Source organism: Astatotilapia calliptera, chromosome 12 (genome assembly GCF_964374335.1).
Source record: "Astatotilapia calliptera chromosome 12, fAstCal68.1, whole genome shotgun sequence".
NCBI lineage: Eukaryota > Metazoa > Chordata > Actinopteri > Cichliformes > Cichlidae > Astatotilapia > Astatotilapia calliptera.
In genome coordinates, this window is record NC_137433.1 from 40,287,450 (window position 1) to 40,305,254 (window position 17,805).

Consider the following 17,805-nt stretch of genomic DNA (forward strand, 5'->3'; position numbering starts at 1 on the left):
GCAGCTTATTTTAAGACTTTGATCAGCTCCAAGAGTTGAAACAACAAATGTGTTTCATGCTGAAATAAACTTACTCACAGCCTGCTGCAAACTCAATATTCCAGCCTGGATGAATATCGGATCGGTCCATCTCTACCTCATACATTGGAAACTGCTGTGTAATCATAATTTTACTCGCTGTATCACAGTATAACAAGGAGTGGATGGACAGAGGTCAGTGTTACTCCTAGGGGATATTACTGGATGTATTTCATCAGATGAAAAATTCACATTTGGCGCTTTTGACACTTTTAATCTCTGACTAAATCAGTCTCCAGCTCTGTTTCACATGTATTCAAAGGAACTTGATCACACCCACACTGCTAAACCACTGGTTTAGTTAGTAAACTCTAATGTGCCCTTTGCTTTTGTTTGATTTTAGTTTTTATATATTTTTATTTTTATGGAAGCGCACATGTATTTTACGGAGCGCCTGCTCCTATCAGCTCTTCTTCGTGCACCAATAGAAAAAATTAACCCTCAAACGAATCCGGAAACTCAGAGGGACCGCTTCACTTCCTCCACTGAGCATGTCCATCACTGCGCATGCGCGGCTGCAACACAGGACGTAAACAAGTAGCGCGAGTTCCGCCGTCCGCGTGCATCCGCCAAAGAGCGCGAGTCGGCGAGAATCAAAGTTTAACGGCTGTAAGAGCGCGAGAAAGATCGATCACACCAGATCAGGTAGGAGCACTTCCGTTTTCTTTCTTTAAGGTTAGCGTTAAATTGAACTCGCCCTGACCCCTAACCCTCAGTGTGACCGGTTCGGTTTTTACAGAGTAAGAGCTCTTTAGTGACGTCACATATGAGCGCCAGGTTGGTTTCAGCGGCGAATTCGCGATGCAGCTCGAGCTCGTCTTTTGTCTGAGGCGGGTTGACCCCTGACCCCGCTGCCGTAGTCTCCTCTCAGGTAGACGGCAGCTGATCAGCTGATCGTGTTCCACGCGCTGCTGGGGTCGTCACACCTGAGCGACCCCGGACACGGAGTTTAGGAAGAACGCTAGCTACCGGCCGATACCGTGGCTTCTTAGCTGTAACAGAGTTTGACCCGTGAGCCGATTACACGCAACCACGACAGCCACAGCGCAGCAGTTTGTGTGACTGTTGTAAACATGTACACGCGTGTCACAGCTGTGAGCACAGGACAGATCACGTGTTTGTGCTCTGTGACGTCATCTGACCCTACCTGCTCCTCCTCCTTTGAACAGAAGGCCACTCTTCTCTTTTTCTCACTGGGCTCGAGGAAAAGAGGTTAGGGAGAGCAGATGGTTTTGGAAGATGCCCGAGGAGGAAGAGGAGGAATGCTTAGGGGCTCCTGGTTGTGGGAGGAGTTACCTACAGGTTGGGTGCTGAGGGAACCAGCTGAGAAGTTGTTTCCTCTGCACAGTGAACAGGAGACAAGGAGGCTTGATGGAGAAATGAGGAAGTATAGGAAAGCATTCAGAGGAAGAATAGAGGGAGTTGCAGAGGTGAAGGAGTACAGTGAGGAGTATAGAGAGCTGTGTGGTTAATCTCAGAGGACGTGATGTCACAGCTGAATAAAAGCACCCTGAATCCTGGTGTGAATCGACGACACGTCACAGATTGAACCGCTCACACTGAGCTGCACTTTGGTGTGGACGACGTGCCAAAGGCTGTAACTGCTGCAGTGTGCACGCTGTGTCGTTCTGTGGTGCATTATGGGCAGTCTCCGTCTCTCACTGAGCACGTTCCTCTGACTGGCCAGCTCGGACAACATCCGCCTGTCTGACGCCACTTTAAACCAGCTGAAGGGGGTCTAGATGTGTCCTGACTGTCGGTTGGAGCTGATTGAGTCTTGCCGGGTGGAAGCCACAGGTGGGGGCCGTCCTTGGGGGCTCCGTGGTGGTGATACGTGAAGCTCTGACTCGTTATCGGGTTTTCTGCTGATTGATAATGTTTCTGATCGCTGTTACGGCCTGACGACGTGCGCACACCCTCTCTAATGAAGTCACGTGATCTGAAGCCAGACAGACGAGCGTCTCTTCCTGCGGTGAGGAGATCATATCACAGGTGAAGCACACCTGGTCGCTGTCACATGTGAGCTTGGACACTTTGATAATGAATGTTGGCTGGGGCGCTCCGAGACACACAGGTGATGTTAGAGCCGTTTCAAAATGTGTTGTCTGAGCGGCAATACCCGTTGTTCAGGAGAATCCTGCAGCGGCTTCCTGCGCCCTGGCAGCGGGCGTAAAGTGAAGTGGCCGGGTACACCTCCCCCACTGAAGCCTCGCCTGTGCCAGGCGGTCAGCTCACACCTGTGTCCTGTTTATTTGTCCTGATTGGCCACACCTGACCTGACCTTCCTCTTCTTCTTCTGCAGCTTCTGTCACAAACTGACCTGCAGCATCGAGCCATCGCCTCCTCCTGTTGCTCCTCCCATCATGACACCTCCATCATCCTGTGAGAAGAAGAAGAGGAGGCGCGCAGAGGGCGAGGAGTCGCCTGCTCCCATCGACATCGACACTCCTGAGAGAGGAGAGAAGGAGGAGGAGGAACTGTTCAGTCCTCCCGCTGAAGAGGAACGGGTGAGCAGGAAGGAGAAGAAAAAGAAGAGACGAGAGGAGGAGAAGGTGTTCAGCTCGCCTGCTGAAGATGGACAGGTGAACGGGGAGGAGGAGGAAACCAGCGAGGGGAAGAAGAAGAAGAAGAAGAAGAAGAAAAATAAGAGAAGAGCGGAGGAAGAGGAGGTGTTCAGTTCTCCTTTTTCTTCTGCTGAAGATGCACATGTGAATGGGGAGAAGGAGGAGAAAGAGCAGAGGGGGGACAAACAGGAGGAAACCAGCGAGGTAGAGAGGAAGAAAGAGGAGGAACCGGGTCCCTCGTCTCCTGGTCTGGGTGAACAGCTGAGCAGGAAGGAGAAGAAGAAAAAGAGAAAAAAGAGGAGAGAAGAGGAGGAGGAAGAACTGTTGGCTCCTCCCTCACCTCCTACTGGGGATGAAAAGGTGAGCAGGGAGAAGAAAAGGAAGAAAAAACAGGAGGACAAAGAGCCAGAAAAGAGAAAGGAGGAGAAGGAGGTGTTCTGTTCTCCTCATGGACAGGTGAGCAGAAAAGAGAAGAAGAGCAGCGAGGGAGGAAAGAAGAAAAAGAAAGAGGAAGTGACATCACAGGAAAGGGAGCCTTACAGCGAGACTAAACAAAAGAAGAAGGCGGCGCGCATGGCGAGTGTAGCCACAGCAACAGCAAATGCACATGTGTCGGTTCAAACAGTCAAGAACAGGTTGAAGGAGGAGAGGGGAAGTGAAAGTGTGCAGGAAGTGACATCATGTAATGGAGAGAAGGCAACGAAGAATGTAAATCCTGCAAAGAGGCAGAGAGGTGCAGCGGGGGGTCACGGGGAGGAGGAGAAGAAGAAGAGGAGAACGGAGGCGGCAGCTGATCCTGAAGAGTGAGTTCATAAAGTTCATGTTAACGAGACGTCAGTGAACACAACACAGAAAGATCAGAGACTGAACAAAGCTGGGGAGCCGTGACACCTTACCACCTGCGGCTCCGCACGCTCAGACAGGAAGCAGCGTGGACGCAAAGCTCCTCATGCGGCGTCCATCTTTGTTGTCTCTGCTTTTATGATGATGTCAGCTGATGATGATGATGATGTCATGTGCTTCAGGTTTGACCATAAGTTGTTGGAGGAACTTCAGGAATTTGTTCCTCATGTGAAGAAGAAATCTGCCGATCAGATCAACAAGCTGCTGCGGTACGACTTGGCACGCTTCAAGGCCTTCAAAAAGAAAGGTAACACTGCTGCAGACGCCACCAGCAGGAAGGTACGAGCACTGTGCATTAACCCTGTGAACGCCTGTCTTCCTCCAGGTGTGTCTCTGCGCTGGGGGCGGTACTCTCAGCTTGAGAACCAGCAAATCGAACAGAACGTGGCCGACTTCTTGGCTCTGACGGGAATCAGCTCAGCGGAGCAGCTTCTGTTTCCTCACAGGTTCAAAGAGCAGGAGCTGGAGATCAGGAGGCTGAAAGCACAGCATCACTTCCTGGAGAACATCGGTACGTAACCAATGCAGAACGACGTTGGGTTCACTTTTATTTATACAGTGCCTAATTGCAACAACAGTCACCTCAGGGCGCGTTTCATATAAACTTCATATATATATATATATATATATATATATATTAGGGGTGCAACGATACACAAAATTCACGGTTCGGTTCGATACTTTGGTGTCACGGTTCGATATTTTTTCGATACAAAAAAAATGTTCATGCCTTTTTAATTTGTCATTTATTAAAATTATAAATATATATTTTAACTCAAAAGTACAGTTTTTAAATTTAACCCTAACCCTTGTGCGTGTTTTTTATTTTGACAGCGAATGCGCACCTGCGGACCACTTATGTGCAGCCCTGGTTATTTAGCTCGTCATATCGCAGCCACAGAAATTCTTTTGTCCATGAAACCATAAAGCTGCACTTTCTTTTTGCCTTATAGTCTGATTTGTCATAACTTTTCCGTTTTGTGGTAAGCTTTTCTTTGGCTGTCACTTCTTCACCCTGACCTGTCTTATTTGGCTCAGCAGAACTAAAATATATATCTGTCTGTGAAGGTTCTCAGTCATCCAGGTTAGAGCTGGGCGATAGAACGATAACGATATGTATCGCGATATAACTTTTACTCGATAGAGAAATTAAACTATCGCGATAGACAAAGGTCAGCCAATCCAAATTAAGTAGCGCAGAGCCGAACCAATCACAGCCGCAGCGTCACGTCGCGTGACTTGTTACGTACAGCACAAGTGCCAAGCCGCACGTGTGTTTGTTTGGGAAGCAGCCAGCGGGTAATGGAGCCAGCGCGTAATGGAGGAAATGAGTGTGCCGACTAGAAAAATCAACCGAGCGTGACCGAAGAGAAAACAGATGATGGTTGCAATGCCGGAGAGATTGTCGAACGGAAGAGCCATAGAAGTTCCGTAGTGTGAAGGTATTTCTGCTATTTCAAGTCTGACAAAAAACAGAGTAGCGTGCACTGTAAATTGTGCCGAAAGCAAGTCTGGAAATACAATAAACTGGTGCATGCGTCACACTGTGCGCCACGTTATTGTTTCGGTGAAATGAATTTCTACAATACTGTTAATTCTACTCTCTGCAGTGTTTAAATGCTTACATATACACACAGTTACTGTCCCTCCACACATACGACTCGGTTCTGCTTCTATGCCCCAGCTTTGTTTACTTTTTCCCACCGAGGCTTCTAGACTTCTGATTGGCCAACATTTCTGCACGGTTAGGAATCTAGCGCCACCTGCTGCTTTGGCATGTTCATAGCAGCGTTTTCCTTCATTTCTGCCTTTATGTGTGGACGGGATTATTTTTTAAAACGAAAACGGAAAATCTCCGTTTTCAAAAATACCCGTGTACGTGTGGACGTAGCCTCAGTCTCTGACTGGAAGCGCTAATTCGTCATTCGGCTTTTGTCAGACTAAAGTAACTGTTAAAACTGTTTGAAAAGCTCAGCTATACAACAAGGAGAGATTGAGAATTTCCTTTTAGTTCTCAGTTTATTTGATATTGACAAAAGTTAGTCAGTTTTGTCTGTTCTTCTGTAAAACAAACTAAGATTTATTTTTAGAATTAATATTTTGTTTCAGAATCAGAATCAGAATACTTTATTGATCCCTGGGGGAAATTATTTTTTGTTACAGTGCTCCATTTTAAACCAACATTAAGACAAGACAGACAATACGCTAACTAAGAATAGTACAATATATACATATATATACATACATACATACATAAGTCACTCATAAATAAATATTTGGAAAAGAAACATGTGTAGTTGTAGCAGCAAACAGTGTGTTAAGTGGATGCGTTGTACAGGGAGATGGCCACAGGCAGGAATGATTTCCTGTGTCGTTCAGTGGTGCTTTTCGGTAATCTCAGTCTCTCACTGAACGTGCTCCTGTGACTGACCAACATGTCATGGAGTGGGTGGGAGGTGTTATCCAACATTGTCTTTATCTTGGACAGCATCCGCCTCTCCGACACCACCTTGAGGGAGTCCAGCTCCATCCCCACAACATTGCTGGCCTTACGGATCAGTTTATTAAGTCTGTTGGCATCTGCGACCCTCAGCCTGCTCCCCCAGCATGCAACAGCATAGAGGATCGCACTGGCCACCACAGACTCATAGAAAATCCTCAGCATTTTCTGGCAGATGTTGAAGGACCTCAGTCGCCTCAAAAAATAGAGACGACTCTGGCCCTTCCTGTAAAGTGCTGTGGTGTTTTTAGCCCAGTCCAGTTTATTGTCAATGTGTACTCCAAGGTATTTATAGTCCTCCACAATGTCAACACTGACCCCCTGGATTGAAACAGGGGTCAAGTGTTTCCTGGTCTTCCTGAAGTCCACGATCAGTTCCTTGGTCTTTGCCACGTTGAGCTGCAGATGATTCTGCTCACACCACGTGACAAAGGAGTCGACCACAGCCCGGTACTCTGTCTCATCATCCCTGCTGATGCATCCAACCACCGCAGAGTCATCAGAAAACTTCTGAAGATGGAGGTCTCTGTGCAGTGGCTGAAGTCTGTGGTGTAGAGGGTGAAGAGGAAGGGGGAGAGGACAGTCCCCTGTGGTGCCCCTGTGTTGCTAATCACCTTGTCAGACACACACTGTGGGAGACGTACATATTGTGGTCTTCCTGTCAGGTAATCAACAATCCAGGACACCAGAGAAGCATCCACCTGCATCGCTGCTAACTTATCACCCAGGAGGGTCGGCCTGATGGTGTTGAAAGCACTGGAAAAGTCAAAAAACATGACCCTCACAGTGCTCGCCGGCTGGTCCAGATGGGTGTAGACACGATTGAGCAGGTAGATGATGGCGTCCTCTGTTCCGAGACGAGGCTGATAAGCGAACTGAAGGGGATCCAGATGTGGTCTTACTATGGGTCGCAGCTGGTCCAGGATGAGCCTTTCCAGGGTCTTCATGATGTGGGAGGTCAGTGCCACGGGCCTGTAATCCTGGGGGCCACTGGGACGAGGCGTCTTTGGTACAGGGACGAGGCATGATGTCTTCCACATCACCGGGACCCTCTGCAGACTCAGACTCAGCATAAACAGTTTATTTCTAAGTGGAATTGACAATTTAGTCTGTTTCGTTTGTTCCATTTTGAAACTTAAACGCTTTAGCGGCTGCCTTTTGTGTAGTTTGCAATATTTGCCTTTATTTATCTGAAAAAGTCTCATGTTCCTTAAGTACATCTACCCTGTTGAACTTATTATGGGAAATAAATATTTAAATCAAAACAAGCTGCTGATTATTTCACATTTTACTTGTGAGCAACGGCACATTTAAATCTTACAAATATAGTTATTTGGCTGATATCGTGATAGATATCGTTATCGCCTGAAATGAAAAAAACATATCGTGATATGAAAAAATCTCATATCGCCCAGCTCTAATCCAGGTCATCGTAGTCAAATATAAATCCTGCTGCTTTTACACACGCACTCACATAAGCTCAGTGATTCTCTGCGCGATCAACCTCTCACATGTTTAAGCTGCGGGAGATTTCACTTGTCATGTTTGCATAGTAAGCTAACGATTAATAAGACGATGTCAGAGGAATTGGTGCACAAATTATCATCACTCACAGATCAGTGCTGTCGCTCTCTATACACAGTTCGCACGATTGCAAAGTGAAAGCAAAAAACAAGCGCAAATTCAAACGCGATTTCAATATGTCACATATTGACAGTGGCTCACCGATGCCAATGACATAATTACCCAGCTACATTTCTGAAAGAATGCAAAAGCATTGACATATATTTTTCCTACAATAGCCCGACGGGCAGGGCAGAGATAGATTTTGGTAGCCCGACTGAAAAAATCGCTAGCTCCGGGACGTCGGGCTAGCGATATTGCAAGCCCTGTATCTGATTGAGGAATCACTCATCTTTGGAAAAGAGAGTTTATTACAGAGAAATGTCTCTTTCCAAAATAAAAGCTATACTATCCGCTTCTTCTGGGCTATATTCTCAGCAGCATAAGGAGAATCATGTGCTAACAGCTGTCTAAATGACTCGGCTAAAGTTAGTAGCATGCTTGTTGTATTTGTCTTTGCACTAGGATGATGTCGGTGTAAATGTGCAGTCATATTCGTTGTGTTCCCACTAGTGCTTTCAGGTTAATCTCGTTGAAATGACCTTAACACCACAACACGGCAAATCTCCGTTAACGAGCTACCGCCGATCGCCCCGTGCATGGGGCTAGACGGCCAACACGTTAACGAGCTAACTGCGCTAGCACACTAGCTCCCACCCATGTAATTGAGCATTGCGTGGCACATCCAACATACTGTTTTACTTTAGTCCATGACGCGCTTACCTTCAGGGTCATACGTCACATGAAAACCAAAATAGTTCCAAACGCCAGATCTGAATGAGGGTGGGGGAGGTGCCCTGCGCTCTTCCTTCTGACGATGCTGTCTGTGTTGAGCGCTCAGTGGATCTGCGCTCGACAGTGCAGCCTAGGCGGAGTAGTCGAACACAGATTCACTGAGCGCTCAACACAGACAGCATCGTCAGAAGGAAAGTTGATAAAATAAATTACAAATGTTGTATTGTTCGATACATATGCGTACCGAACCGAAAGCACTGTATCGAACGGTTCAATATCGATACGAATATCGTTGCACCCCTAATATATATATATATATATATATATATATACACACACACAAATACACTGGAGTTTCCTCCAGTGTCCTGTTATATTTTAGACAGCAAGGAGCAGACGGCCGAGTTTATTAAACTCCACGAGACAGCGGTGACGCTAATCTGAAGGCTGGACCGTCCCATTTCACAGCCGTTTACTTCCAGCCTGCCCGACCTTCTGAGGACCCGGCCCACGTAGACCGCGAAGGCCGGGTCCTCAGGAGGATGCAGCCCATGAATTTGAACACAACTAGAGGTTAATAACAGATATGATTCAATGCAGAGAGGTCTATTAACACATAGTGAGTGAGAAAGGTGACTGGAAAGGAATCACCCAGTGCATCATGGGAATCCCCGGCAGCCTACGTCTATTGCAGCATAACTGTCAATAGAAAATTGTATTTAGTAGTCAGTATAATCTTTTAATAATATAAGTTTACATATGGTAGTGATAGGATGTGCGATCCTTAATAGTCTGCAAAAGCTTTGCGTGCATTCCAGAGTGCTCTGGCATTCACATCCACATCCTGGGAGCATGGGAGAGGTCGTACCTTCTCTTATTGTTTTACGGTAGGATTAACGTAGCTATGTCAGTCTTAGTCTAAGTGCCCTTTTTTACATATAGATGAACTGTTTCCAGATTTTCCAGACCAGCAGGTTAAGGGAAGTCGTTTGTGGGGTCACACTCTGACACACAAACATACATACACACCTCCACATTCCAATGTAAGGAACAAACGTCCACTAAAGTATAAATAAAGACCAGGGCAGTCTCAGAGCTGCGAGTCTCTGATCCTCACTCTTGTGCGTGCACTCTGGTGACTGCCCTTCCTAGCAAGAAAACTGTGTGTTTCTCCTCTCTGATTCTCAGCTGAAGAAGTGTTTTAGAATATATCTCTTAACAATAACTAAGGGAGGATTCAGGGTCACCTGGTCCAGCCCTAACTATATGCTTTAGCAAAAAGGAAAGTTTGAAGCCTAATCTTGAAAGTAGAGATAGTGTCTGTCTCCTGAATCCAAACTGGAAGCTGGTTCCACAGAAGAGGGGCCTGAAAACTGAAGGCTCTGCCTCCCATTCTACTTTTAAATACTCTAGGAACAACAAGTAGGCCTGCAGAGCGAGAGCGAAGTGCTCTAATAGGGTGATATGGTACTACAAGGTCATTAAGATAAGATGGGGCCTGATTATTTAAGACCTTGTATGTGAGGAGCAGGATGTTGAATTCTGGATTTAACAGGAAGCCAAAACAGGAGAAATCTGCTCTCTCTTTCTAGTCCCTGTCAGGACTCTTGCTGCAGCATTTTGGATCAGCTGAAGGCTTTTCAGGGAGTTTTTAGGACTTCCTGATAATAATGAATTACAGTCGTCCAGCCTGGAAGTAATAAATGCATGAACTAGTTTTTCAGCTTCACTCTGAGACAGGATATTTCTAACTTTAGAGATGTTGCACAAATGGAAGAAAGCAGTCTTACATATTTGTTTAATATGTGCGTTGAAGGACATGTCCTGGTCAAAAATGACTCCAAGGTTCCTCACAGTGTTACTGGAGGCCAAGGTAATGCCATCCAGAGTAAGAATCTGCTTAGATACCATATTTCTAAGCTTTTCAGGGCCGAGTACAATAACCTCAGTTTTATCTGAATTAAGAAGCAGAAAGTTAGCGGCCATCCAGGTCTTTATGTCTTTAAGACATTCCTGCAGTTTAACTCATTGGTGTGTGTTATCTGGCTTCATGGACAGATAGAGCTGGGTGTCATCTGCATAGCAGTGTAAATGTATGCTATGTCTTCTAATGATGCTGCCTAAGGGAAGCATGTATAATGTAAACAGAATTGGTCCTAGCACTGAACCCTGTGGAACTCCATAATTAAGTCTTGCTGTGATTTTAAAATCAGTGATCCCAGTATGACCTTTGATCTTCTTGTCTGTCTGCAGCTGAGGGGATTCCTCGGACATGTGATCAGGTTTACGTCAGAGCCAAGAAGATTTTTGATGAGAGGAATAACATGGGAAGGTCAGAGGTCACGTTGCATGTTCATGGGTTTATGTTTGACTCGTTAACCTGACGGTCACCTGACACAATTTGGGTGTGTTCATTCAGGTTTTCTGAGGATGAGCTATGCTCTCTCACAAAGTTGCAGAAGCTCCACGGCAACGACTGGAAGAGAATCTCAGAGAAGATGGACCGCAGCATCTACTCGCTGGAGAAACGCTTCAACACCATCGGTGAGCTTCCCTGTGACCCCTAACCTCTGAACTCCACTGTGGTCAATCACAGACTGTACTTAGACGACTTGGTCAGATATCTTTAGTGACTTGTTTTAATTTTTTAAAGTAAACGACCCCCATGCTTATTTTGAAAGTTCATTTGTTGGGCTGATCTGGTTGCTGTCGTGGCGCCGAGTCAGAATTCTGCAGATTTGTTCCAGCTGCTCATTGTGACCTGAGACGGAGCAGGTTATTGATCGGTTATTGATCTGTAGAACAGATTTCTCTGCTCAGCCGTGAAAATGCTCTCCTGTCTGTGCGCTCACACCCAGCTCAGGGTCGCGGTACCTGGACTGCAGAGGAAGAGTTGCGCCTTTGGCAGGCTGTCAGGGCTCACCTGGAGATGCTGGTCCAGCAGAGCCCTGCAGGTCTGAGCCGAAACCAGCTGTGCAACAACCTGCCCTGGAAGAGGATCAGCGAGCAGGTGGAGACCCGGTCCTGGATCCAGTGTCGTCTCAAGTGGTCGGTGCTCCTCTGCTCACGTGAACCAGACCGGTACATTCCACGCCAGCAGCGGATCCTCGGGTATAACTCAGGTGTTGGTGTTTTCCAGGTTCTACCTGCTGAAGTCTAAGCTGTCCTCAAAGGGAGTGTTCAACCGAGGTGCCGAGGGGTACGCCGCAAAAATCCACCTCATCAACACGTGAGTGACGCGAACCCATCAGAGCATTCGCTGATCAGCCAATGAGAATGCAGGACAAACCTCCGGTCATGATGGACATCACTGTGTGTGTGTGTGTGTGTGTTCAGGCTCTATAACATGCATGTGGACGACGCAGCAGACATCGACTGGGACGAGGTGGCTGGACTCATCGGGTGAGGTCAAACTAGTATTAAGTACACAATAGACTGTACTACAGGCAGTATTGTGGTGTCACACCTGTGTGTGTGTTTCAGGACTGTGACGCCGATGTGTGTGCAGAAGATGTTTTACAGGTTGAAGGTTTCCAGAGTTCCAAACTGGACGAGTTTGTCGTACGCAGGTGAGCAGCTCGAGCTTGGTGTGTGTTCCACTTCCTGTTTGTGTCGCACTGTCAGATTAAACCAGAGTGTAGCTTTGATCATGTGACCCGAGTGTCGGGTCACGTGACCTCAGCTGTTTGTGTGCAGTGTGTTTCCGACCACACAAACACGAGGACACGCCGAATCTGTTCTCCAAAACCAAACCACACAAACAAGTCGTGTCATGTCGAGCATCGAAGAAACCTCCAACCGGAGCACACCTGAGACAGCCCGACCCCTCTGAAGTCTTCTTACCTGTTCGATCACAATGGTAACTAAACTGCTCACCTGGTCAGGAGCAGCTGCGCTGTAGTGCAGCTCAAACTGAGCGGACAGACAGGCGATGAGCACCCCGGGCGTTACTCAGACTGGGGCTCAAACAAAGCCTGGATGTGTGGTCCTTGCATTTAGTACACCCCTCAGATTTCCCAGTTTTCATTGAGCACCTGGATGCAGCATGCAAGCTCTCAGGTTCAGTTGTTCAGAGTAATTCAGGTTTAAGTGTCGTGTTCAGGTGAGCCTGCAGTAATCTGTAATCGCCTGTCTCTCAGAGATCATCGACTTCCTACAGAGCAGAGCCGTCCCTGTCCTGGAGGAGAGACTGAAGAAGTGTGAGCCCCAGGAGGCGCAGGAAGAGGAGGAGAAGGAGAGACTTTATCAGCTCTCTGACATCTTCTCAGAGCTCAGTGACGACGTGGAGCTGGACAACAGCTGACCTGCAGCCAATCAACATGTGGTGTCCCCATGGACAGACTTTATAAAAACACTTTGAAATCGGGACAGGGAGTGGGTTAAAAAAAGACTTTTATTTTGAAGGTGCAGATGCTTTGTAACATTAAATAAAATTGTTTTGGTATGTTGTGTGTTTGTTCGATCAGAAGCAATGCTCACACTGATAGTTCACAAATAATTAAGTTCATAAACGTTCGAACGTTATTGATCTGTGATTAAAGGAAGTCTGAAGCAGAGGATTGTGGGTAATGCAGCTCATCTGTCAGCGATGGCCCGTACGCCGCCGGCGGTCCTCTTCATGATGTTTGGCACAAACAGGAGTCCTGACATGCGCTCGATGGTTTCTATGGGAACCAGGAAACGCTCCAGAGGAACCTGCTCGCTGATAGGTTCGTTTGGTAACACGTACGAACGGAGCTCCACCCCCTTGCCGTCCGCTTGCTCCAGGATCAGCACCTGAGGGCACATGGGACAGGAGAACTTATCGCCAGCTGACGGGCAGGAGTGCTGACACCATCCAGTGGGTCGCCCTCACCTTAAAGAAGTGTGTCGGCACGGCGACGTGGTTTCGTCCTATCACTTGATATCGAACGTAGAGTTTCCCGTCAGCCTCTTGCCTGAAACACGCACCTGACAATGTCATTCCCAAGCCCCTCCCCTCAGTCATCACAGAAGGATGGGCAGCAGGTTACCTGGGCAGGTAGAGCGGGCCAGTGCAGACGTAGACGTTGAGGTAGCGTTTGGTGAGGGAGCGGCAGAGTTTCTCCAGGTTGTTCCAGGTGTTCTGGTTCAGGTGAGGGTTCTGCTCACAAACACCAGAGATCCATAGAATCAATCAGGTAATCAATACTCTGGATGAGCCTGTCCAGGTAAAAAGTCTCACCTGTGGAGCCACGTTGCTCAGGTAGAACGTGTCGTCCATGGCTTTCTGGCTCCACTTGTGGTTGGCTGCTGCGGCCAGGTGGCCCCTGTCGAACCCGCTCCCCTTGTAGTCGGCATTGGTCGCTCGGTGGAAAACATGAACGCTGCCAATGAATGTAAACAGATGTTACACGTTAAGAATTCAAACAACTTCACAGGTAGAGAAGAACGTCCTTCACCTGTCGCCTCGTTAACCTGCACGGACCACAATTTTCAAGCAAGGAAAGTTGGGGTCACGGTGTTTATCTGCAGCTCTGCTCGCACAGTTGGATTTTTACAGCATCTCAATAAGAGCTGCAGAAAGGCGAGTCCAGCTCGCACCTCATGAGGGCCGGTTCTGGCCCACGTGCCCTGTGTTTGACAGCCCGGTGGGAGAACACTGATGTGAACATGAACTTTACCTGCCCTGTTCCTGTCGCACCTGTCATCCTCTTTGAACTCGCAGTACTTCCTGTCTGACAGTCCGCTCAGGGAGGCGGGGTTTAGCCGCTCTATTACCCAGGCTGCAGTACGCGTGCGGGGGTCGTAGGAGGTGACGTAGGATTCTCTGGTCTTGATGTTGCCCAGTGAGGGGAAGCCATACTTCATCACAGCTCCTGAGCTACCTGGACTCACCTAGACACAGAGACACACTCAATCAGCCAATCGGGAACACAGAGACTCCTCCCACTAATTGATCAATAATCCAGAGTATATGGAAGTCTTCTTCCTCAGTGTTTTTATGGACTCACACACCTGAAGGAGCTGCTGCAGCATCGACATGAACAGCGTGCAGCAGATGGTGTAAGTGTTCCTTCTAACTGCATTTTGATACATTCCTAGTTTTATGAGCAGCTGTTAAAGTCACAGCTGGAGCCTGAGTGAATAAAAACTACTTCCTGTTGAGTTGCTGCATGAAGCATGCCGTATGAGCCCAGTGATCATTGATGTCCTTTGTTATGTTACAGCTTCATGTTTGCTTCAGGTCAGCTAGGATCAGTGATGATGGAGGAAATGCAGTCGCAGGGCGGAGGAAACGAGTTCCACAGCAGCCAGATAGAAGAACATACCATGGATTTCATTTTTTTTACCCAGTGAGCCAAATGATTGTGACGTGACAGTCACAGGAGGATGTGCTGTCAGCAGTAGCGGTTTTTGATATGGGCGGTTGCCCGCGGCGGCATCACGGGCATCGGCAAAAAAGAAAAAATAAAGTTGCTCGTACTCATGCTGCCCCGACATCAGCCAGCGCATATTGGGAATAGCAGAGGCACCGATCGGTTTTCTATCACCTATTTGCTGGGAGTAAGAGCGCCCTCCGTTTGCGAGGTGCGCCTGCTGCTTGCGGCGGAGTCTCTGGCTGGCTGGAGCAGCGTCTAATAACCAACTCGCAAAATAAAACAAAGCAACAAACACAAAAACACCAGACATCATGATACAAACTTATAATTTGCACCGATGTTTCTTCATAATTCTATACACGAAAAGTGAGCGCGAGAGCCCTCGGTGCGCCTGCGCGGTGCTGAAGTCAAAGTAAACTTTATTGTCATCTCCGCTACAGACAGTCCAGCATATAGAGACGAGACGACGAGGCTGCAGTTACAGCAGTGCAAGTAAACAAACAATAAATATAAGAAGAGTTAGAAAATAAATTTACACTTTAGGACTCGGAGTAAAGGATCAATAACAAATTTATAATTAAGCTTGACGATTTAAAGTCTCACACACGACCCTTTGAAAGGGGAGGGGCCGGCTGCTTCCAAATAGAGCACATTTCATTCAGCATGTTGTAAATCCAAGCCCATCATGTATTCATGATTTGAATCCTGGGTTGTGTGAAATCCCAGAAATAAACCCTCGACAAAGTAAATCTGTGAACTAAGGTGTAGGTCTAGGTTATGTTGTGGTGACCCTTGAGTTGGGGGATTTGTGTTCATACTGAAGAGCAAAATTAAAACCAATGTAAGATGGACAAGAAAAGTTCAAAGCCATCGGGTGCTCAGTTTAGAAAATAGAGAAAAGAAGAGAAACAAGCAACAGATCCAGGTAAGCAGATGTGTGATTGGATAATGGCAGGTCATCCTGAAACAATCAGAATCAGAATACTTTATTAATCCCTAAGGAAATTATGTGGATTACAGTTGCTCCAAGAAGAAATGGTAAAAATATTAACAGTAACAGACTAAACTCCAAACAATACATTATGTTACAGATTTTACACGTTTAAGAAACAGCACTAATATATACAGATCACTCAATTCTAAATATCAAGGATTAACAGAGGTGATGATAAATAAATATCAAGAAAATTGACAAGAATATTCCAGAGTAGAAAAGAGCGTGTGTAAAAAGGCTGTAGCTGTTGCAGTGTTCACAGTGTGTTAGGTGGAGGAGTTGTACAGGGAGATGGCCACAGGCAGGAATGATTCCTGTGTCGTTCAGTGGTGCATTGTGGGTAATCTCAGTCTCTGAGTGTGCTCCTGTCACTAGCCAGCATGTCATGGAGTAGGTGGGAGGTATTATCCATGATTGTCCTTATCTTGGACAACATCTGCCTCTCAGACACCACCCTAACGGAGTTCAGCTCCATCCTCCTCACAACATTACTGGGCTTGTGGTTCACTCAACCTGCTGCCTCTGTATACAACAACAGCATAGAGGATAGTACTGTCCAAAACAGAGATGCCAGAGGGAGTGTTCGCCCAGGCCGCAATACAGGCTAGAACCGCCACTGGCTGTTACCGACATACAGCAGCAGGGTCTGTCAGTGAGAACCAGCAGAGAGACTCAGCGGCTCCAGTGTGAGCTCAGGCTCGAGTGTTCGCTGTGAAAACAGCAGCTCCGATAAATGAGAGGAGGCTGAAGGAGAGCCGGTCTGCTGTGGGTCTCACAAACAGCTAAAGTGAGATGCGCGCTTTGTAGTCAGTCTCCTGCAAGTTGTAGTTTTTAACACTTCGGAGATCCGGCGTCACGTCGTTAAGCAGAGACGTTAAGCGTCTCCTAACTTGTTTTCCTCATCGGGTCAAGGAAACAATGTTAGGAAAACTAGATAGAAGACACTTTTGGAGCACACACAAGCAAATGCCGGAAGTCTATGACCTCACGCACACTCACCTGCAGCTCTGATGCCTGCACCGTCGGGACTCCCGGTACCGGGATGACCGGAACCCGGCTCATCAGGCCGGCTCCCCCCTCCTCACGCCAGCCTCCGGCGCTCAACAGACGGCTCGCCGCCGCTCCGAGTCCCGCTCCGAACACCAAGGTCGCCCCGGTCCGCCACATGCTGCCGGGTCAGCTGCTGGTGACGCGCTGTGATGACGTCACAGGAATGTATTTAATAAGCGTCTACCTGTCTGTGTGTGTGCAGCAACATTTCGTGTCCACATATTTCACTTTCAGTGATTTTTGTGCCAAATATGTACAACAAAGTCCTAAATTATGTGATTGTTTGCCATTCTTTAAACATAAATCAAATGCAAATTAAATATTATTTATTACACACCTTTTTGTTGACACACCCTCAATTTTAATTTCATTGCGTCCCACAGTCAGTGTTGGAAAGTAACAGAGTACATGAACCACCGTTACCTATTTAAAATACAAAATATGAGTAACTGTATTCTGTTACCGTTTAAAAAGGTGGTATTCAGAATACAGTTACTTTGTTGAAATAAAGGATTACACGGCGGTCTTTTCCCGTTTCATATGTTCGGCTATGCCCTCTCTGTTTTTGGTTTCCATGCCGGTGGAAACCCAAACAAAACACGCATTAAGAGGCTCCAATGTCTGTGTCTCAATCTCACGGCCCACGTCACCTCTACATGTGGCCGCATACTGACATGAAGAAATATTTTTAAAAATTACTGTTCAAAAAATGACTTAATAAGAAGGCAACAGGCAGAGTGTTACAGGCATCGCCCTGAAGCATGTAGCCTCGTGGGCAGTGTAGTCCAGCTGTAAGTAAGCTATTAAGACTCGACTGTACGCTGTGTTCCTGTTTCCTCTGAAACAATAAGCTCCGTTGGAGTCTTTCAACGCCTCTCTCTGTCTCTCGCTAGCAAAGTCGACCCAGACAACAAAGTAAAGCTAGTTTTCAGCTACGAGCCCGACACGAACCCGACGTATTAGCCAGAGGTCCCTTTACTACGGTTCGGAGCCGCGGACCTGTTTTATATGGTGAGT

At 47.1% G+C, this 17,805-nt stretch overlaps 2 protein-coding genes and 1 long non-coding RNA gene across 5 annotated transcripts; 2 read left to right on the forward strand and 1 right to left on the reverse strand.

Annotated features, from left to right (window-relative positions):
- Positions 1–569: 569 nt before the first annotated feature.
- On the forward strand, positions 570–12,847 carry LOC113033747 (uncharacterized). Of its 3 annotated transcripts, none has more exons than XM_026187821.2 (11): positions 570–723; positions 2,381–3,445; positions 3,668–3,792; positions 3,871–4,056; positions 10,657–10,735; positions 10,823–10,947; positions 11,262–11,451; positions 11,543–11,632; positions 11,740–11,805; positions 11,887–11,972; positions 12,543–12,847. In XM_026187821.2, exons 2-11 carry the CDS (start codon positions 2,442–2,444, stop codon positions 12,704–12,706), a joined length of 2,115 nt encoding a protein of 704 aa, XP_026043606.2. In that variant the 5' UTR covers positions 570–723; positions 2,381–2,441; the 3' UTR covers positions 12,707–12,847. The 3 variants fall into 3 exon arrangements, with proteins under 3 accessions (XP_026043606.2, XP_026043605.2, XP_026043607.2); XM_026187820.2 differs by lacking the exon at positions 570–723 and adding an exon at positions 1,873–2,070; XM_026187822.2 differs by lacking the exon at positions 570–723 and adding an exon at positions 1,921–2,050.
- Positions 12,779–17,737, reverse strand: endog (endonuclease G). Its single transcript, XM_026187824.2, has 6 exons — positions 16,738–17,737; positions 14,066–14,259; positions 13,607–13,748; positions 13,416–13,525; positions 13,259–13,340; positions 12,779–13,179 (listed from the first exon to the last, which is right to left on the reverse strand). The coding sequence occupies exons 1-6, from the start codon at positions 16,903–16,905 to the stop codon at positions 12,979–12,981; spliced, it is 897 nt and encodes a 298-aa protein (XP_026043609.2). The 5' UTR covers positions 16,906–17,737; the 3' UTR covers positions 12,779–12,978.
- Positions 14,194–14,856, forward strand: LOC145419429 (uncharacterized). Its single transcript, XR_013900815.1, has 2 exons — positions 14,194–14,427; positions 14,592–14,856. It is a non-coding gene; the product is annotated as an uncharacterized LOC145419429 (long non-coding RNA).
- Positions 17,738–17,805: the final 68 nt, after the last annotated feature.